A 22295-nucleotide genomic window follows, 5' to 3' on the forward strand; every position below is an offset into this window, starting at 1 on the left:
ACTACCAAAGAGCGTTGAGAAGTATCAGGTACTGAATATATTCAAGGCAGAGATAGATCAATCATTACATTGGGGGAGAAGTTGGGCACAGGTTACTGATTGCGGATGATAATAGACAATAGACAATAGACAATAGGTGCAGGAGTAGGCCATTCAGCCCTTCGAGCCAGCACCGCCATTCAATGCGATCATGGCTGATCACTCTCAATCAGTACCCCGTTCCTGCCTTCTCCCCATACCCCCTCACTCCGCTATCCTTAAGAGCTCTATCCAGCTCTCTCTTGAAAGCATCCAACGAACTGGCCTCCACTGCCTTCTGAGGCAGAGAATTCCACACCTTCACCACTCTCTGACTGAAAAAGTTCTTCCTCATCTCCGTTCTAAATGGCCTACCCCTTATTCTAAATGGCCTCTTGTTCTGGACTCCCCCAACATTGGGAACATGTTTCCTGCCTCTAATGTGTCCAATCCCCTAATTATCTTATATGTTTCAATGAGATCCCCCCTCATCCTTCTAAATTCCAGTGTATTAGCCATAATCACAATGAATGGCGGTGCTGCCTTGAAGGGCTGAATGGCCTCCTCCAGCACCTATTTTCTATGTTTCTATGTTTCTATTTCGGAGGATCAAGGGGCATGAGGTGAGAGCAGGAAAATGTTACTGTTAAAAGATCAGCCATGATCTTATTCAATGCAGAGCAAGGCTACTCCTATTTCTGTTTCTAAGGTTGTTATAATTTCACATCCATTATGGAACCCACTACAATACGTGAATTACAAATGACAATAAAATAAAATCCTTTAAATTGCTCTCCTCAGCTGATCTCAGCACAGGACATACCTGGGGTGCCTGATGGGTACTTCCAAGATTAGTTCGGGAGGAATCTCAAACCGTTCAGGGTCATTTCCATTGGCCTGCAGCAGAAGAGGGAGGATATCAAAGCGACCTTTTGGCCCCTTCCAGCCTTGCTGCATACAGACCTGCATTAAAAATAGTCAACAACAACATTACAACATTTGGATATTCAATAATCATAAATAGGAATGAACGGTGTAAGGTGAAACTAACTGAGATACTCTACCTCGGTGAAATCCGCAGAAGCTGGGTCTCCCACGATGGAGCCATCAGATTGTTTGTAACCAGCATATTTTAGCAATTGGCTGTTCCAGATTCTGAAATCATGCTCCTTATCTGTTTTTTGTGGGAATATTGTGATTGCTGACCTGCAAAATCATCAGTTTTATAAGTAATGTTATAGCAAGCTTCTTCTGCACCCTGTCCAAAGCCTACACAGTATTCCTGTAATAGAGCAACCACATTAAACTCGTGCTGTAAGACAGCAACTCTACCGCTGCACCACTGTGCCATCCTTTTATAAAGATAGACAGATTCATAGATCACCAACCTGAGGCTTCCCTTGTTGGTTGCGTACTTGATGTGATTGCAAATATAGTTGAACATGCCATGAGCACTGGAACAATCACGCGCATCAAAAACCTGCAAATATCACAGCAATTAATAACCTTTAAAAAATGTTTTCCAATAAGATATTGTTGTTTTTTAATTTAAATTTGACACTGTATTTTTTGATAAATTATCTATTTCCTTCCATACCTTCAATGCTGTTACAGCATGTACCAGATATACAGCAAACAGCATTACGAGCAATTTATAGGATGTTTCCTAATGCTGGAGAAATTGAACTTTTGGTTCATTTTCAGTTTTTGCAGCAATCCCAGTTCAATTCTGCAAAGCACACGGGGAAAAGATTGTAGGTTCAGTTCCCAACTCTGTTAAATAGATCTCCGAAATATCATCCATGGAATTTTCAGTATTTAAGAAAGTAAGCTTTCGTCATCAAAAAAATTAATGAAATTCCTGCAAAAATGTCTCTCTTTCAGATACAGACCATTTTCAGGAATGGATGATTGGTTCTTAGTTACCATTTTTATCATCATAAGATGTATCAATACAAGTAAGTCAGATTTGTGGTTAATTAGAAAATTAGAATTGGGGTTAGCGGAATAGATTATTGCAAAATAGTTATGAGTATCTTCATTGCATCCCAGGAGCTGTGTTTGAATTAGTTTAGAGAATTGCAACTTCTGTGTTCTGGTATTTATATCTATCTCTCAGCACAACTTTATAACTTGCAGTTTTAGCAACTGGAAGCTTTGATTGGCCATTCAGATTCAGAACTGTTTCACAGATGATTATTGCTCTTAGTAAGTGTTCTATCTGTTGTAAATGTATTTTTATTTAGAGATACAGCGCGGAAACAGGCCCTTTGGCCCACCGAGTCCGCGCCGCCCAGCGATCCCCGCACATTAACACTATCCTACACACACTAGGGACAATTTTTACATTTACCCAGTCAATTAACCTACATACCTGTACGTCTTTGGAGTGTGGGAGGAAACCGAAGATCTCGGAGAAAACCCACGCAGGTCACGGGGAGAACGTACAAACTCCGTACAGACGGCGCCCGGAGTCAGGATCGAACCTGAGTCTCCGGCGCTGCATTCGCTGTAAGGCAGCAACTCTACCGCTGCGCCACCGTGCCTTGGTAAGCTTAAGGTTAAGCTTAAGCTTAAGGAATCATAACATTGAGACCATCTAAGTGAGCAGGTCCTTTTGTGGACTTGGAACATGCTTCGTAAAGTGCCATGCTTAAAGTTTGACAAAAAGTTTTTGAAATTGCATGTTTCTATTCCTTGAGTCTGACATTCCCCACAATGTTTGCCATGTAAAAGCATAGTTTAAAGAACATTTTTGTTGCTTCATGAGCAGATCTCAACCTGTAACTTGGACCACTGGATCCTCCCGATACAGCGGGCAGCATTCCTCCAGGCGTGTTTGGCTCCATAGATTAGCTCAGTATCTTTCAGTTGGTATGTTCCCGTTGTTTCAATCTCCTTTGTCACCTGCTCCATCCTTTCCATGTGAGCCTTAGATCCATGTCTGTACCAAAACAAAGAGCTTTATGCTTGTTATAAATAAACGTATAAAAGGTACACATGTTCGCAAGACTAAAAGTTCAATTTTCCAAAATTTAGATAACACTCAAAGACACAAATTGATTCCTGATACTGAACTCTCACACATTGTGGTTTCAGAATGGACCGGGTGTCCAAATATTGAAGCCGGTGCACTTTGATGGTTCCCATCATAGTATCGCAACTTTTGCATTTTGGCATCATTGTGGCCCAGTTGGGAGATTCTGACACTGGAGAATGGAAGCTTTCTCAGAATCAGACACTCCTACGTTAATTGAATCTGTTGTGTTGATCTACTGAACTGCAATCTGAACATTTAAAAAGTCCATCACTCCGACCCTTAACACATATTGTACATCTAGGTGCCATTTCCATTTCCTACTCAATGTCATTCATAGACTTTCAGAAGAAAAACATTAAAGATCCTTAGTTTTGTCCAATGTATCTCAAGGAAATGAGTTAATATATTTTAATTTAATATCTCTAAGGTTCTTTCAGTCATTAGGAAGTGAAGGGATTTTCATCAAATCTGACTGTTTGGATTTCATCTGAGAACCTGGACACACAATGATCATATTTAACCTACCTCTCTACCCACTAAACATTCTTCCATTGCTTTCCAACCCAATGTCATTGATTGTTCATTTAATCCTCCAAATCTCCCTGGAAGGTGAGCATTATATAATTTCACACCTTACACATAACACTGTGATCGACTGCATGAGGAAATGGAATGAACATAGGTTGTTTGGAGGATTGCTTTAGATTAAAGAGGGTGGAATTGTTTCCTTTGGAGAGGAGAAGGATGAGGGGAAATTTGATCGATGTAAAATCATAAAAGATTTAGACAAAGTGGACAGTGGGAGAAACAACCCCATTGGTGGATGGGTCAAGGACCAAAGGTCACAGATATAAAATAAAAGGGAAGAGAATTAACAATAACATTAGGAAAAACTTTCCCACACAAAGAGTTATTGGAATTTGGAAGGAACTGCCTGCAAATGTAGTGAAGGCAGCTTTGATGATGACATAAGAGAGGAAACATATGGTGACAAAAAGATTGCTAAGTTATGAGGTCAGGGATTGGAACTGGTGAGTTGCTGATAGAGGTGGAAAGGTAGTACAGACACGATGGGCTGAATGTCCTCCATTATTGTTGTTATCATTTGATAATTCTATGATTAACCACAATCACTGAAATTTAATTCAGGCAGATTTAGAAGTTTCCAGGTGAAATAGGAATATATTGAATAATTGCCTTTTGATGGATGTATAATATTGGTCTAAAAAGTCCGTTGCCAGTGGAAGGAGGTTCTCTTTCGTACGGGCTTCACTTAGTTTCTTCACGTGTTGGCTTGGCATCATAATTGATCCGAAGCACAATTGCTCTCTACAGCCGGCTGCCTGCAAGCACAGAACAAGTTGAAACACAGAACTGCAGAGCATGCACCAAAACACTCAAGGCCACAATTTGAGACTCTAAAAAGTTAGCCTTACCACTCCAGACTTCAAATGCAATGTATCATTTAAAACAGTGCCTGTTTCCCAGTTCTTTATCTTAAGAAACCGGGGAGATTTGGATGGGCTGTCATTTGGCAATTTATTTGTAGATGTTGGCACAGGTGAAACCACCTGAAATAAATAAAACCAATAATTTATTAGAAATCAGCACGAATACAAAATAATATTTTTCACTGAAGAGTCAATGCAAATACTTGGATCAACATTTTAAAATTTGAAGCTCTGATTTAAAGCTAATGTAGTCAATATTTCCCAACTACAGGAAAAAAAACTTCAAATCTCGATTAGGTTGGAGGGATAAAAGGTTTAGTTCTGACTAGACCAAGTGGACCCGTTGGGCCCAAGCCGCCCCTGCATTGGTGCAGCACCCTCTCTCCCCCCCTCCCCTCTCCCTTTCCCCCTCTCCCTTTCCCCCTCTCCTCTCCCCTCCTCCCCCCTCCCTCCCACCTCCCTTCCCCCTCCCTCCCACCTCCCTTCCCCCTCCCTCCACTCCCCCTTCATCCCTCCCTCCCCCCTCCCACCACTCCCCCCCTCCATCCCTCCCTCCCTCCCTCCCCCTTCCCTCCCTAGGAGATAGATTTAAACTTCAAAATGTGAATAACTTTAAAAATATAACACCGATTTCAATGAAACTTATTCCATTAGCACCACAGGGACGACGGTGAGTAAGGTGGGCCTAAAATTGTCACGCTATCGTGTACCGTTTTGGCTGTAGTTCAGGAACAAACAAACAAACAAACGAGAGTTTTAGTATATAGATGCTCTTCAAATAGTTTGTATCCAGACAACTCAGACTGAGGAGTTGATCGATTGGAATACAATTGAGTAGCAAATTAGAAAAAAAGCTATCCGTGATCAAATACGACTCTTTAGGGTGGTTCCATAATGGGAAAGTACTTTCTAAAGTTAGCATTCATCAACCACCACTGTGGAAAGCACTTGGCAACAAAGGCAAATGTAGGATGAAAGATAGAATCAATGATGTCGCAGGCAATAAAAGTATTTCATTTTTAGATTTCATGCACGATTTTGTCCTGAGAGCATTTAGTTTTGAAAATAATGTAAATGTCAATCACAGAACTGGAATACTGAGCAGGCAGAAGCAAAGGTCTGGTCATTATAGTCCTGCTTGTGAATCTCTGTGATTCTTTGTGATCAGGAATCCAGCATCTGTAGTTCTTTGCACAATATCGTGATGTGATTGAACCTGTATTTTGCTAATAATGTACATGGATTCTCGGAACACAAGTGCATCATGTTTAGGTTCCTCTCTTAGCCATTTAGTACAAAGTCTGGAAAAGGATTTCAATCCTTACATTTCTTACCATTAAGCAATAAAACATTAATTGATCATCAATCATGCATAACCTGTACAATAACTGAATTCCATTTTTATCATGAGTCATATATTTACAGATGACATTTAAAATGTCAGAGGCATCAGTCAGTGCTAGGTTGGATTATTTTACCTGTTCCGAGGGAGGATTAGGAAGAACTGCTGGCATATCATTAGGTGGTCTGTCATTCTCACTTTGTAGATTCAGTTGGTTTACATCCGCCATACCCCTGTATGTGAACATTGTGTTTATTAGTTGAGTGTTTAAAAATAAGTCTTACACCACATTTCTGTTTCATCGTTGCTTAATGAGAGAAATAAATAGGAAGAGAACTTTGGAAATGAAGTCAAACACACAGCCTTTGTCAAACTGTTTATTACCTGCTGCAATCTTTGAGGTAAATCTTTCCATTCATATGATACAGACAGTGGTTCAAACTTCAGTGTATACTGGAATATTTTTTAGGATTCACAAACACCACCCAGTGCTGTCAAATTAACCACAAGTCTTGGAGTATTGTAAAAAAAAAAAGGAACTGCAGATGCTGGTTTATACCAAAGATAAACACAAAATGCTGGAATAACTCAACAGGTGAGGCAGCATCCATAGAGAAAATGGATAGGTGACGTGTCAGGCGGGTCGGGACCCTTCTTCAGTAATTGCAGAGTGAGAGGGTGGGGGGGGGGGGGGGGGGGAGGGAGGGGAACTGGAAGCAAGATAAAACTAGGACAAATCGAGGCCAGCCACAGATGACCTCGGGCAGGGAGGTTTCCCACTGGGATGATTTCCTGGAATATTGTGTTCAGTTTTGGTCATCCTGCTATTTGAAAGATGCCATTAAACTGGAAAGCATGCAGAAAAGGTTTACAAGGATTTTGTCAGAACCCGAGGCACTAACTTATAGGGAGAGGTTGGCAAGCTGGTAATTCTTCCTTTGAGAGCAAAAAACTAAGAGGTGACCTCAAGGAGGTTTATAAAATCATGAGAGGCATAATTAATATGAATGCGCATAGTATTTTATACCGGAATTGGGGAATTAAGAACTCGAGAGCATAGGATTACGGTGAAAAGGGAAGGATTTAATAGGAGCCTGAGGGGCAGTTTTTCATACAGAGGATGATTTGTACATGGAATGAGCTGCCAGAGCAAATATTTGTGCAGATATAATAACAATATTTAAAATAAATTTTGCCAGATACATAAATAGGAAAGGTTTTGAGGGATATGGGTCAAATGCAGACTATTGCATTTAGCTTAGATGGGCATCTTAGTTGCCATGGACAAGTCGGGCTGAAGTCTGTTTCTATGTGGTATGATTCTCTGATTGTAAAATTCTAAATCATTTCATAGCTGTGCCACTCAACCTAGTTGAAGGAAAACACTTTGTATAATTCTAAATTATTTTATTATCATGTTGATTAGAATGGGTTTCAAGGATTATGGGGAGAAGGCAGGAAAATGGGATTAGGAGGCAGACATCAGCCATGATTGAATGGCGGAGTAGACTCGATGGGCCAAATGGCCTAAATCTACCCCTATAACTTGTGAACTTGTGACCCTGCGATGGAAGAGGAGTGTTGGCACCAACTACACAGCAAGAAGATGAGGAAAGAAAACAATTTAGACATCTTCTTTCTGCGCTGTTTGTCGATGAAGTACTCACCGTGAGATACCAAAAAGCACAAGGTAATATTAAATTCCCACCCCTATACTTCCCCTTCATTCTGTCACTGCCCATCAAAATCTGTTTAACCCCAGTGCAAAACTAAAATCCAATCTAAAATGTGTGACGTTACACCACAGTGTAAATACCATTGCCTATTTAGCTGATGGAATAGCAAGGATAGGAGAATGAGGCTTGTCTTTTTCAGAGGGACAATGTGAGATAACATGGCAATCTGTTGTCATGGAAACATTAAGATAGCAGTGGGAAAAAGCATTTGAGGACAGCTAAGTTCTGGTGTTTTGGAGTAAAGGGTGGGATGTAAGACTAAAATAGACAAGACTTTAAAAGATTCAGAACAGGGACAATAAGCTGAATGACGTTCTGTGCTGTAAGATTCCATAAATTATTTCAGGTTGCTGGTATCAGGAGCAACAAGATAAAACTTAGGAAGGTTTCAAACGCAACTTCAGACAAAGTAACATTAACAAATGGAATTTTGTGCTGTTGGAGCGAAAGCAACAAAAATGTCAGATAAATTAAGCAGAATGGGAACTATAATTGTGGATGGGACTTGAAGATGGAGGACGATGAGGGATTGGGGATGGTTCTGGACTGCTGTGAAAAAAATTGAAATCACAAAACAGACAGGAGAAATATTCAGACATTTTATTTTATAAAATGTCTGAATATTTCTCCTGTCTGTTTTCTTGACAGAGGCAAGTGTCTTAATGGACGGGTCGTTGGTATAACTGGACCGACCGATTTTCTGGAGTGTTGGAATGTCACTGCTATAAATACCCCAACATGGATTCATTGGAATTTTTACATTTTATTTAGAGATATAATACATTTTCCAGTGAAGTTGGGTGAGTTTAAAGGGAATTTAAAGGCTCACATTCTAGAGCAATTGATTGAATCAGATGCTGAACCATCCATGGTTTAGGGCGGCACGGTGGCGCAGCGAAACATCCTACGACCCAGGGGCCATGGCCCTCCAAAGGTGGACATCAATGATAATATTCACCACTGTCTTCTACATATCAGCATAGACTTTGGTCAAGTGTGGAAAAGGGTACTTGAAGATCATATTCTCAGAGCTGGCATGAAGGTATCATGGTTGACAGCTCAGCAATAATCCCTGCCTTTCTAGATGGATCTGAGATGTTGACTGCCTATAAAAGGTATCTCAAGGTACTAGAAAAATACCACCAATGTTACCTCCACAAAATCCTCTACATTCAGTGGAAGGAGATTCTTTTCGCAGCCAACACCCCCAGGTTTGGCAGCCTAGTTGCACTCTGGTGGCTACAGTGGCCTGAGTACAATGTTTGCATGCCCGACATCACACTTCTGAAAGTGACACAATATTCCGAGCTCTGGCCTGGGTGGAGATTGCCGGACCGACAGAGGAAGAGACAATAGACAATAGACAATAGACAATAGGTGCAGGAGTAGGCCATTCAGCCCTTCGAGCCAGCACCGCCATTCAATGCGATCATGGCTGATCACTATCAATCAGTACCCCGTTCCTGCCTTCTCCCCATACCCCCTCACTCCGCTATCCTTAAGAGCTCTATCCAGCTCTCTCTTGAAAGCATCCAACGAACTGGCCTCCACTGCCTTCTGAGGCAGAGAATTCCACACCTTCACCACCCTCTGACTGAAAAAGTTCTTCCTCATCTCCGTTCTAAATGGCCTACCCCTTATTCTCAAACTGTGGCCCCTTGTTCTGGACTCCCCCAACATTGGGAACATGTTATCTGCCTCTAATGTGTCCAATCCCCTAATTATCTTATATGTTTCAATAAGATCCCCCCTCATCCTTCTAAATTCCAGTGTATACAAGCCCACAAGACTTAAGATTACTTTCAAATTTGTCCTTGAAAATTTGAGGCATTCCTCCTGACTCCTCAAAATGAAGGAGAAACATTTAGGATGGCACTGAGAACATCAAAGCCATGTGGTGGATGCATGAGCTCCCCAACTACCTAGTAACCCATCCCCTAAGTCATAATATGACCCATCTACATAAGAGACTGCTGTTCCCACATTGACCTCAATGGCCAACCTAAAACCAACAAAACCACTATGGAAGCAAGTCATTCTGAAGCCAGAAGAGAAAAAAATCTGCTATACTCAGTAATAGCTTCGTGTGGGAAATAAAGTCAAAAGTTTAAAGTGTTTCCGACTGCATTGAACTTAAAAACAAAATTCATGGAAATACTCAGCCACAGGTTTGTGGGCTAAGAAACAGTTATCAAATCTTTACTTCTGCCCCTCTCTCTGCAGATGCTGCTTGACTTGTTGAGTGTTTCTTACATCTCCAGTTTACATTCTAGAGTTCCAACTTTGCTACATTTTATTTTTAAGTGTTACAGTTAAAGCTAAGTTGCTGCTCAAGTCCTGGCATATTGGGCTATTGACCTGCTGAAGTAATGCAAGGACTCGTTTAAGTGTAGTGTTGTATACTCGAAGCAGTTGTGTCAAGATCTGTGCTGGTCTCCAGGTTGCGTTAAAGGTTATCCCACATTATTTGCCATGTTTGGCAGCACTGGGCCTCCACCCACTGCAGTTTAGAAGGTTGAGGGGGGACCTCATTGAAACTTACAGAATAATGAAAGGCATAGATCGAGTGGATGTGGAAAGGATGTTTCCACTGGTGGGAGAGTCTAGGACCAGAGGTCATAGCCTCAGAATTAAAGGGCGCACTTTTAGAAAGGAGGCAAGGAGGAGCTTCTTTAGTCAGAGGGTAGTTAATCTGCGGAACTCATTGCCGCAGAGGGCTGTGGAGGCCAAGTCAGTGGGTGTTTTTAAGGCAGAGATAGACAAATTGTTGATTAGAACGGGTGTCAAGGATTATGGGAAGAAGGCAGGAAAATGGGATTAGGAGGCAGAGATCAGCCATGATTGAATGGCGGAGTAGACTCCATGGGCCGAATGGCCTAATTCTACTCCTATAACTTGTGAACTTGTGAACCTGCGATGGAAGAGATGTGTCACAGCAAGAAGATGAGGAAATAAAACAATTTAGACAGCTTCTTTCTGCCCTGAATGTATCTGAAGTACTCACCGTAAGATACCAAAAACCACAAAGTAATATTAAATTCACACTCCCATAGTTCCCCTTCCTTCTGTCACTGTCCATCAAAACCTGTTTAACCACAGTGCAAAACTAAAACCAGTCTAAAATATGTGATGTTACACCACAGTACAAATACCATTGCCTATTTGGCAGATGGAATAGCAAGGATAAGAGATTGCGGTTTATCTTTTGCAGAGGGACAATGGGGGTTAAATTTAATTGGTCACTAAACAATCCCAGCAATTTGCTGGAGGACAGATTTGCTGGAGTACTGCCAGCATCCTGCAAATTGCTTTGTATCCTATGGATCATGATCTATGCCAGCAGTCTGCAGTTTCACGGCAGCCCTCACAGAATGGCTGGCATCTTCGTGGTCTATAATGGAAGCCACAACATCAGCCAACATGCACAGCCTCTTGTGTAGGAAGGAACTGATGGTTTACTCAATAGACAATAGACAATAGACAATAGGTGCAGGAGTAGGCCATTCGGCCCTTCGAGCCAGCACCGCCATTCAATGTGACCATGGCTGATCATTCTCAATCAGTACCCCGTTCCTGCCTTCTCCCCATACCCCCTGACTCCGCTATCCTTAAGAGCTCAGTCTAGCTCTCTCTTGAATGTATTCAGAGAATTGGCCTCCACTGCCCTCTGAGGCAGAGAATTCCACAGATTCACAACTCTCTGACTAAAAAAGTTTTTCCTCATCTCTGTTCCAAATGGCCTACCCCTTATTCTTAAACTGTGGCCCCTGGTTCTGGACTCCAACATTCGAAACATGTTTCCTGCCTCTAACATGTCCAACCCCTTAATAATCTTATACGTTTCGATAAGATCCCCTCTCATCCTTCTAAATTCCAGTGTATACAAACCTAGTCGCTCCAGTCTTTCAACATATGACAGTCCCGCCATTCCGGGAATTAACCTAGTAAACCTATGCTGCAAGCCCTCAATAGCAAGAATATCCTTCCTCAAATTTGGAGACCAAAACTGCACACAGTACTCCAGGTGCGGTCTCACTAGGGCCTTGTACAACTGCAGAAGGACCTCTTTGCTCCTATACTCAACTCCTCTTGTTATGAAGGCCAACATTCCATTGGCTTTCTTCACTGCCTGCTGTACCTGCATGCTTCCTTTCACCGACTGATGCACTAAGACACCCAGATCACGTTGTACGTCCCCTTTTCCTAACTTAACACCATTCAAATAATAATCTGCCTTCCTATTCTTACCACCAAAGTGGATAACCTCACACTTATCTACATTAAACTGCATCTGCCATGCATCCGCCCATTCACACAACCTGTCCAAGTCACCCTGCAACCTCATAGCATCTTCCTAACAGTTCACACTGCCACCTAGCTTTGTATCATCGGCAAATTTGCTAATGGTACTTTTAATCCCTTCATCCAAGTCATTGATGTATATTGTAAATAGCTGCAGTCCCAACACCGAGCCTTGTGGTACCCCACTAATCACTGCCTGCCATTCTGAAAGGGACCCATTTATCCCCACTCTTTGCTTTCTGTCTGTCAACCAACTTTCTATCCATGTCAGTACTCCGAAGACAGACACAAAATGCTGGAGTAACTGACTAGCTAGTGGGACAGGCAGCATCTCTGGAGAGAAGGAATGGGTGGCGTTTTGGGTCGAGACCTTTCTTCAGACTGGAGTCCATCTGCGCTGCCTCTTGGTGGGCTTCACATCAGTCCTAATGAAGTTGTCCATTATGTACCTACTGGAAGCAATGTTTCAGAACTCTGTGCAAGGCCCAAGCCATATTGGAGCTAGACTCATCCACACATCCTGAGAAAGTTTTCCAGCGGGATTTCCATTGCCAAATTTCCTCTGTAGCTCTGGCTACCTTCAGAGCCAATGAATGGAGCACCTCCAAGTCTCTTGCACATACCATATATCTGGTAAACTTGGTGGTTGTTCCACCAAGCACTCCAGAACACTTTGATTTTTCCCAAAGTCAGATTTGTTTCCAGTAGCTGCTCCAACACGTCCAACTCTATTTAAAGTACAGACTGACCATTCATGATATTGAACCCAAGCATTCACATACAGGGAGCCTAACTGGTGCTGGACGTGCTGAAATCAGTGTAATAAGCAACAATGCCAAACTGATTTGCAACTTGCATTGCAGATGGAACATAATCTCCATGGCAATTTAGACCAGGAAAGGACCTGCAATTTTCTGACTGACTGCCTTCTGTCCAGTACTCACCATTTTCTCTCAAAATAACAGATTGCTTTTCCAAGGTCTCTTCAGGTTTTGTCGCTGATATTTTAAAGACAGCCATCTGAAGATTTTTAAAGCATTAAAATGATAGCTAAGTGAGTTATTGAAACCAGGAGAACTAATTCTCCTTCAAAAGCCAAGCATATGGTGAATTAATTGCCTAACTAGGAAATTAATATACAGAGCATTGTGCAAAGTTGCAAACAATTGTGATAGTTTGTAATATATATTTTTGCTACATCAGACATAACTTCCTGCATTAATGATGTACACCATATGTTTTATCCAAGTTAGCCTTTGAAAATGCTTCAGGTAGCTGTCTTTAGAATATCTTCAACACCAGCGGTTGTAATCTTTGTTTATGTGCTGGTTAGTAAGTTGTTTGTATTTGACAGACCTCTTTCTCACAGAAAAATAATAGTGAAACTAGACTGAGACACGTTGTACAAAACTTAACACAGTTACATGAAATTCCTTTATACCTGCACACCCCATTTTAATATAGCTATTAACTCCTCTGTTTAACAAGCTGGGAAAGGGGACAATCTTCAGGATAATGCAGGGAATCACAAAGTGGCCGGAAGCAACAGGTATGACCCCAAGGATTGGTGCTGTAGTTCCAAATTTTCACTATATTTATTAGTGACTATGAAGCAATTTTACTATGGCTTCGTCTTGCTGACATATGCAAATGTTACAATGGTAACTTTCACAGGAAAAGCCTAACATTGTTAGCAGACAGCGAGTGAACAGAGGACTGAGGTGGATGTATTTTTAATGTTGAAAACTTAAGAACAAGGTTGATCTGAATCTGGGGCTACATTTCTACATGCAACAGGTATATAAAATAGACAAGATAAAATGACAAGGCATTGAACTTTATGATTGAAATGCCAGAACATGAGAGGCATTTTAACAACCGCTATATAAAGTCCTGGTTTGATCACATCTATATTTTCATTCACCACACCTAAAGCATTATGGCTAGATCTTTCATTTGGTACATTGCTGATTCAAGGAAAAATTAGCATGATCTCAGGCCTGATTATTAATGAAATTCTATGAGTCGCATAGCTTTCATTGATGTGAGACATTGAAAGGTATTTAACAGGTTTCTCAGAATCCGTAAAGAACTGTCGGTTCAGCACTCTAAGACAATGGGAGTTAATCCTAAAAGCACACCATGAGAGGATGTGGGATGTGAGGAAAGATAAGATTTTTTTTTTTACAGCTACATGGCCTGTTTCCTTTATCATCGTTCTATTTTGCATATATCTTTCATTCATTGTTCATTATCTCTCCACATATCTCTCATTTCCCTGATCCCTAACCAGTCAGAAGAAGGGTCTCGTCCCGAAACGCCACCCATTCCTCCCCATTCCTTCTCTCCAGAGATGCTGTCTGTCCTGCTGTTACTTCAGCTTTTTGTGTCTATCTCTCGGTTTAAACCAGTATCTGCAGTTCCTGACACAAGTACATGTCCATACTTACCAAAAAGATTTCAAAAGTTTTAATTTCTTTAACGATGGCCACTATTCCACTCTGTTGTGAAATGTCCAAGGCAACATGGCCATTTTTTATACCTTGGGTTTACATTCTAAATAATTCAATGAAGCCCTTGATCCAAATTTTGCCTGGGAAGATAAGATGGAAAGATGCACTAATGAAGAAGGTAAGATGTTTTCCTTCCTGTTTCCTTCCTGCTCTCCTTAAAACAACATGGTTTCCTTCCTGCTCTCCTTAAAACAACAATTATAATAAGATGTTTAGAGATTTTAGTCCCAAAGACTATTGTATTTACCCAGAATTTCTATTCACTTTTATCAGACAGTCGTGAACAGGGAGACGCGTCTTGGAATAACCTTACTAGTCAGAATCAGAATCAGAATCAGAATCAGAATCAGAATCAGAATCAGAATCAGAATAACCTTTATTGTCATCCAAAAAACAAGTCTTTTGGGCGAAATTCTGTTACCCACAGTCCAACAATAAGAGCAATAAAAATAAGCAATAACACACACAATCACAAACCAACACAAAACAAAAAAAAAAGAAACTTCCATCACAGTGAGTCTCCTCCAGTCACCTCCTCACTGTGATGGAAGGCCAGAATGTCTTTTCTCTTCCCTGCCGTCTTCTCCCGCGGTCAGGCTGTTGAAGTTGCCACGTCGGGGCGGTCGGGGCTCCGGACATTGAAGCTCCAGGTGTTTGGCCGATGGTAGGCCGCAGCGGGAACGGAGACACCACCCAGAAACAAAAAGGTCAGGTCTCCGTTCGGAAGAGAGAATTTTACAGTCCCCCCCACCCACCCAACCCATACATAGTACACGACCACAAAAAACACTACATCACATCTAAACACTACAATCAAGACAAAAAACAACAAAAAACACAAAAGACAAACAGGCTGCAGGTGAGCTGCAGCTGTTAGGCAGCGCCGCCACTTCCTGTCAGCCTGTATTGTGTGGCTCAAGACAGAAACGTAAGTCCACCTTTTAAGAAATTGTTAATGTAACAAAAAAATATACAAAAGAAACTCAAAGGAATATTTCCCAATATACCACAAGAGTAACAGCTTATACCAGCAAACCTTGTCCTTGATAATCGAGTCCAGTCTTATCACAAATGACAAAATGCAAACATTCCAGTGAATACCAGCCTAACATTAGGTTGGGTCCTTTGGGACTTCCTCTCATGTTCTTTGATCAACAGGATAACGTTTCAACAGAAGACTGGCTAGTCTCAGAAGATACACCTCCAATTCCTTTCCACTGAAAGTCCATGAAGTCCGAGATAGAAGGGAATGATATTCACCCACCATCTGTTTCTCATATCTGTTCCTTTCTTTCAGACTAAGTCTGCCTCTTTGAGGCCACACCATTCTCAACTACTTCACAGGTTGAGTCCATTCAATTTGCATAACCGTACCTCCATATCAATGGAAGTCACGTGGAAGCCTGAATATTTCCATCCTTACTGCCCCCTCTCACATCAGCACTAAATCATGTCTTATACGAATATTTCAAAAAAAGTTATGATTGATAGAATGTTCCTCCATGTGGGAATACTAATTCTGGTTGCTCTGTCACAACGATTCCAATTCTTAGTGATTACAAGCATTTGGCAACGGGTCCCATGGTATCATTATTCCCTCTGTGCAGAGTGCTGTGTTCCCAATTCTGGAATGTAGGGGTTCACTTTGAGCAGAGATACCAATTGCCATGGCCTCCACCAGAAAGGGTTTGTCACAACCTCACCAATCAGTTTCAAGGGCCTCTTGTTCAGAATCCAGAGACCTCAGTTTTAATCAGTATCTTAGTTCAGATGCATGTTACAAAAACAGTTATCACCTTTACCAACTGTAATATCACTGGAACGCTTAGACAAGCAAAACCTCGTTTCACAAGTTTCCTTTGTAGACCTGTATCAAGCCCAAGATTGACATAGCAATAGACGATAGCAAAGAGATTTAAAACTGTTTTACAGCAGCAATAAGTCGACAAATATTTCTTACTCACCCATTTGGGTAATGCATACTTTTTGACAGAGGTATTTTACATAATATGGAGTTTAAGACTTTATGTTGATATGTTGTTCACTGTTAATGAAGTTGAAGGTAATGACTGTAATTGGAGACACACCGAGATCATTTAATGGTTGCCAGTGAGTAAATGCTCACAAGCATGGAGATTCTCTAACGGAGGACCCCAACTGGCCAGTTATCGGTGATCTTTTGGTAACTACGGGGGCACTCCCTTGGACTATGCAAAGGTCATAGAGTCGTAGAGTGGTATAGTATGGAAACAGGCCCTTCGGCCCAACTTACTCACACAGGCCAACATGTCCCAGCTATACTAGTCCCACCTGCCTGTGCTTGGTCCATATCCCTCCAAACCTGTCCTATCCATGTACCTCTCTAGCTGGTTCTTAAATGTTGGGATAGTCCCAGCCTCAACTACCTCCTCTGGCAGCTTGTTCCATACACCCACCACCTTTTGTATTAAAAGGTTACCCCTCAGATTCCAATTAAATCTTTTCCCATTCACCTTGAACCTATGTCCTCTGGTCCTCAATTGCCCTACTCTAGGCAAGAGACTCTGTGCATATACCCGATCTATTCCTCTCATGTTTTTATACATCTCTATAAGATCAAAGGTGTAAAGGTGTAATCTACTCGCCTCGGAAAGAGGACTGTGAACCTGTAAGACTCACTTCTTATGTTGCGCTGGGATGAACTTATCCCTCCCTCTTTCAGCTTGAAGTTATGTAGGGGCAGATCCCGAAATCTGCAGCCGTGAAACAGGCGGACAGACTGCGTAAGGAGAAGGTAAGAAAATACGTTGTTTGGCGTCCCTGTTTCTTGTGTGGAAGAAACAATTACCCTTGTGTAATATATAGAAATCAGGAAGGGACGTGATCGTTGTTGCAGAAGATCTTAGAGTATAAGCAAATGAATTAAGGACTCCACTTGTAGGGGCATAAAATGTAAACACGGAGCGTTTAGATAAAAGATAAGAACACAAATGGTTTCATTTACTCTTTGTTCAGTTCTATGATGTTTGTTAATTGTCTATAGAGCTCGAAAAGGGGAAATGAATGCCAGAGACAGAACTTAGTTTCGTTCAAATTGGTTGAGGCAAAACAATGATTAACAACGCGTAGTTTGTGTCTAACAATATCTTATTAGACACCCCCTCTCCCCTCTCCCATCAGGCAAAAGGTATAGAAGTGTGAAAACGCACATCTCCAGATTTAGGGACAGTTTCTTCTCAGCTGTTATCAGGCAACTGCCACAGCCAGAGAGCAGTGCTGAACTACTATCTATCTCATTGGACTATCCTTGATTGGACTTTACTGGCTTTACCTTGCACTAAATGTTATTCCCTTATCATATATCTGTACACTGTGAATGGTTCAATTGTAATCATGCATTGTCTTTCTGCTGACTGATTAGCACGCAACGAAAGTTTTTCACTGTACACGTGACAATAAACTAATCTAAACTAAACAGACTGAGCTGGAGTTAAGAATCCAAATGGGGCATGTGAAGGCAAGGTGATGTGTTCATTATGAACTCAGTTGGAGTAGGAGTATTGTGATCCCAAGATATGTGCTGCCTCAACCAATTGAAAACATGGGAATAGGAGCACGTAAAATACCACAGAAAGGCTCTACAGACTGCTTTATGTTTCAAAATTACAGTCAGCCATCAATCAGCGATTTGAAAAAGTGGGTAAAATGGATCAAAAGCAGAAATGTACTGTTTCCAACAGATGGTACATTGAACCTTGACAAAATAACGTGCCTTAGAGGAATGTCTTGAAAAGAGCCCAGAGAGGAGTGGTAAAAATAAAGCAAACTGGTCAGCTTTCTGAGATTGGAAACTGGAAGCTAAAATAAGTGGGAACAAGTGTAGAGACCAGTAATGAAAGAGGAAAAGGGAAGGTATAGAGACAGCAAGTCATAAAGGGAAAGGAGGATCTCAAAGGTCATAACAGATGGTAGTTAGGCGGCTAGAGAGAGACACAGGGCAAGTGCCTCTCAATGGACACAGGAGGAACGAGGAAGAATTACAAGAAGATTTAGATAACTCAGATGCACCACCACCACCCACCAGCCAGCACAAAACCTGCCGCAAAACCCCAAATGCAATCGACCTCCAACAGAACGGTCAGTCCCCACCCACTCAGGACCAGTCCAACCCCCGATGAGAGCTGGCAACGGAATGCTGGTGTGGTTCCGGCAACCAGACCCAGGATGAACCTTAGGAATGAATCCTGGCAATCTTCCCTAAAAATACAAATTGGACAAAAAATTATGGAAACCACACAAACGAAAGATGTGGATGTGGAGGATTGTGTAAAATGGATGGGAGATGTTGTGGACCAATGCTCAGAATGACTGAGGAACATTATCAAGCACCTACGGTTCGTGCGATAGTGACCGTCCCCAGGCCAGAGTTCAGGGATCCGTTGAAGTTGGGGTTGTCTTGGGTGGCACGAGCAAACCCTCCCATAATTGGTGTCCACCCGAAAGGATTTACAAGATAGAAATAGGGAAAGCAAAGGCAAAACATGTGGAACACCGCACGGAGTTTGTGATAGCTTTCCAACAACCAGCACAACTCCATAACCCCGGATCCCACAATGTCCTTAACAATTCCAGCAAAATAGAGGAACCCCTAATAGAGAAAGTGAGCGTGGAAACGGGAAAGGATTCGAAGGCAGAAACAGTGGTAATATGAGCCAGGGTGGACAGAGTAACAGCAGACGAGGATGTTATAATTGTGGTCAGATGGGACACAGGGTTAAAAATTGTCCTTTGCGGCAACAATTCCAACAAACATGGCAGCCGCAACAAAGTGAAAGCTGCTGCTCAGTACAATGCACTCACCCAGATTCACACTGGACCCCAGGCAAATCTGACTGTCTAAAATTCATGGGAACCACAAAATGGTGACTAAAAACAATCTGGCCCACAACCAAATTACTCATATAGCTCATGACAGATAACACCCAAACAGGCTCAACGACTAATGAATTGGCCATTGTACCAATCAGCGTGACAAACGAGCCCACGATAATAATGAAAATGGACGGAAGGAAGGTCCTATTTTTTCCAAGGCAAGGCCAAGGCCAAGGGCAAGGGCAAGGCCAAGGCCAAGGGAAGTTTATTTATAGAGCACATTTCAGCAACAAGGCAATTCAAAGTGCTTTACATAAAACATTAAAGAGCAATTAAAAGCAATTAAAAACAGTCATTAAAGAGAATAGAAAATAAAAATAAGCTAAAATAGAATAAGACAGGTATAAAATACAAGAATAAAAGTTACAGTGCAGTGAGAAATGAATAGACAATAGACAATAGGTGCAGGAGGAGGCCATTCGGCCCTTCGAGCCAGCACTGCCATTCAATTAATAATTATTTGATTTAATAAAAGGCAACGTCAAACAGAAAAGTCTTCAGCCTCGATTTAAAAGAACTGAGTTGCAGTGGGCCTGCAGTTTTCTGGGAGTTTGTTCCATATATGTGGTGCATAAAAATTAAACGCTGCTTCTCCATGTTTAGTTCTGACTCTGGGGACAGAGAGCAAGACCTGTCCCAGACGACCTGAGAGGTCTGGATGGTTCATAATGTAGCAGAAGAGCAAAAATGTATTTTGGCCCTAAACCCGTCTCGGTAATGGGCCTATTGGTGATCCCAGAATGTTGTTTTCAGAACCCCTGAATGTGCAAGTCGACGAATTTGAGGATAAACACACCTTTCTGTTTTCTAAGGACGTCCCCCTTAGAAAAGGGGAAGAAAGCGGAAGAAAGTTGATTTGTACAATGAAGGCTATCATCCTTCGCTCCGTAAAAGGGGTTGAAGTTCAAGTACAGCATATACCCTTTACAACTTAAACCAGCCCCAGTCCTGTGTGCATGGCAGAATTATGAATGTAGTCTTGGTAAAATCTAAGGGACACCATGGGATCTCTCTAACAGAATATCACAAGGATTTACATTTGAGTCACCGGCACGTGAAACCTCATTGTACGGATTTTTATGTCAGGACAGGAAAAGATTGGGAAAAGCGAACCCATTATAAGTCATGTTTGCAAAACAAATACTTGTTGGAGATCATTAGCCCAGAAAGTATAGCAGCCGTTGTCCCTTTACCTAAGCAGGCAATAGGGTTGTTTAAGGTGATAAGCGGTAAATCTCACTGCAGTTTCGCCAAATTATTCACCAAAAGACTTGGGACTGATGGTTGCAAGAATGAAAGGATTGGGAGTGGAATGAGAATGGCAAATGCACAATGGCACCCTGATACAACATGATCGCATTGAATGGCGGTGCTGGCTCGAAGGGCTGAATGGCCTACTCCTGCACCTATTGTCTATTGTCTATTGTCTATTGTCTTTTGAAAGAACAAGGATACGGAGTGATATTACACACAACGATACACTTTTAAGGAGTACTAGAATTGGGTGGAGCCATTGGATCCAAACCTCTCCTGATTGCCACTCCTGCCCCACGGTTCCTCTCTTCATTGGGGGGCGGGAACTTCCGCCTCCTTCCGGTCCCACATTTTCCGCCCCACTCCCCCGCCCCTCATTGGCCGCCGCTCCACCGCTCCGTCACTCGTGCGGGTCCCGTCCCCTCCCCTTCCTTCTGGTCCTGCCTCTTCCACTGCCTCACCCCCCCATCATTGGCCACCAGTCCCGTCACTCGGGCGGGTCCCGCCCCGGTGGCCATCTTGAGCATGGCAATTGGAAAAGGGATTTATTAAAGTTTAAAATGTCAATCACTTTTAAAATATAACAACAATTTGAATGAAAAATATAACAACAATTTGAACGAAACTTGCTACTGCACACCGCAGGACAATGTTGAGTAAGGTGGGACTAAAATTGTTGCACTATCGTTTTGGCTGTATTTCGGGAACAAACATACATACAAACAAACAAACAAACATACAAATATACAAACATACAAACAAGATGAGAGTTTTAGTCATGTATAGATATGAAAGGCAAATAAGAGAAACAGGTGCTTTCCTACTTCAGAAGGAAGTGGAGCAACTCCAGCCACCCCAATGAGGTTGGAAAGATGTTGGTGACGGAACCCTCCATCCTGCAAGGCCACTCCCAAGGAAGACATGGTATCCTCTCTCCCAAGAGGCAGTACAGGGAATTGCACCGGTGATCAGGTCAGGGCCAGGGCGTTGCAATACCAACAACAAGTCAAAAACGCTGAGCAAGTTGATCGCACCATGCCATGTCCACAAAACGTTGCAGCAATGAAGTGTCAAACACACATAGCCGTCGGCATGAGATTGCCATGGGCCTGTGTGAGAAGCCGCCACGTCAGACTCAGGAATGCAGGTTTTAGTTTAGTTTAGAGATATAGCGCGAAAACAGGCCCTTCGGCCCGCTGAGTCTGTGCCGACCAGCGATCCCCGCACATCAGCACTATTCTAGGGTCAGCTTACGTGCTTAAACACACAAAACCCACTGATTTACCGCCCGCAATAGATGAAGTATTGGCTTTCAGTCACAGGCCAGTAGTGAGGAAGTGTGAAGATGGACACAAGACCTACAACCAGCGGACCGCGCAGCCAGATGCCCCGGGGCCAGTGGCCCATCAAGGGGCGCCAACGCCAAACTCGGCCCTTCTCATGCCCGAATACCCTGAGGACCCACCAGCGACGACGGATACAGAGCTGTGTGGTCGGACGGGCCGCAGGGTCCTGGTGGACGGGCCGAGGAGGGACGGGCCGTGGTGGGGTGGTCGGCCTGTGCTGCCGAGAATAAAGAGGGCCCCAACCGGGGGCACCCTGGGGGGGGGGGGGGGGGGGGAAGAGCCGAGGACCAAGAGGGACCAACGTAACTCCAATGAGTACGTTTGTAACTTTGTTGGCACCATATAGATATGTGGCAACTCAAATTTAGCTCTTGGGACTAAC

General features: G+C 42.5%; 1 protein-coding gene across 1 annotated transcript in view; it reads right to left on the reverse strand.

Moving 5' to 3' along the window:
* Positions 1 to 6080, reverse strand: part of nos1 (nitric oxide synthase 1 (neuronal)) — a 62782-nt gene extending 56702 nt beyond the window's left edge. The window contains exons 1-7 of the mRNA XM_078421759.1: positions 5988 to 6080; positions 4495 to 4629; positions 4256 to 4401; positions 2800 to 2962; positions 1407 to 1498; positions 1083 to 1224; positions 842 to 981 (exon numbers count right to left, since the gene is read on the reverse strand). Of these exons, the coding sequence (XP_078277885.1) occupies positions 842 to 981; positions 1083 to 1224; positions 1407 to 1498; positions 2800 to 2962; positions 4256 to 4401; positions 4495 to 4629; positions 5988 to 6080 (911 nt within the window). The remainder of the gene's footprint in view (positions 1 to 841; positions 982 to 1082; positions 1225 to 1406; positions 1499 to 2799; positions 2963 to 4255; positions 4402 to 4494; positions 4630 to 5987) is intronic.
* Positions 6081 to 22295: the final 16215 nt, after the last annotated feature.

This window comes from Rhinoraja longicauda, chromosome 25, assembly GCF_053455715.1.
Source record: "Rhinoraja longicauda isolate Sanriku21f chromosome 25, sRhiLon1.1, whole genome shotgun sequence".
NCBI classification, from domain to species: Eukaryota; Metazoa; Chordata; class Chondrichthyes; order Rajiformes; family Arhynchobatidae; genus Rhinoraja; species Rhinoraja longicauda.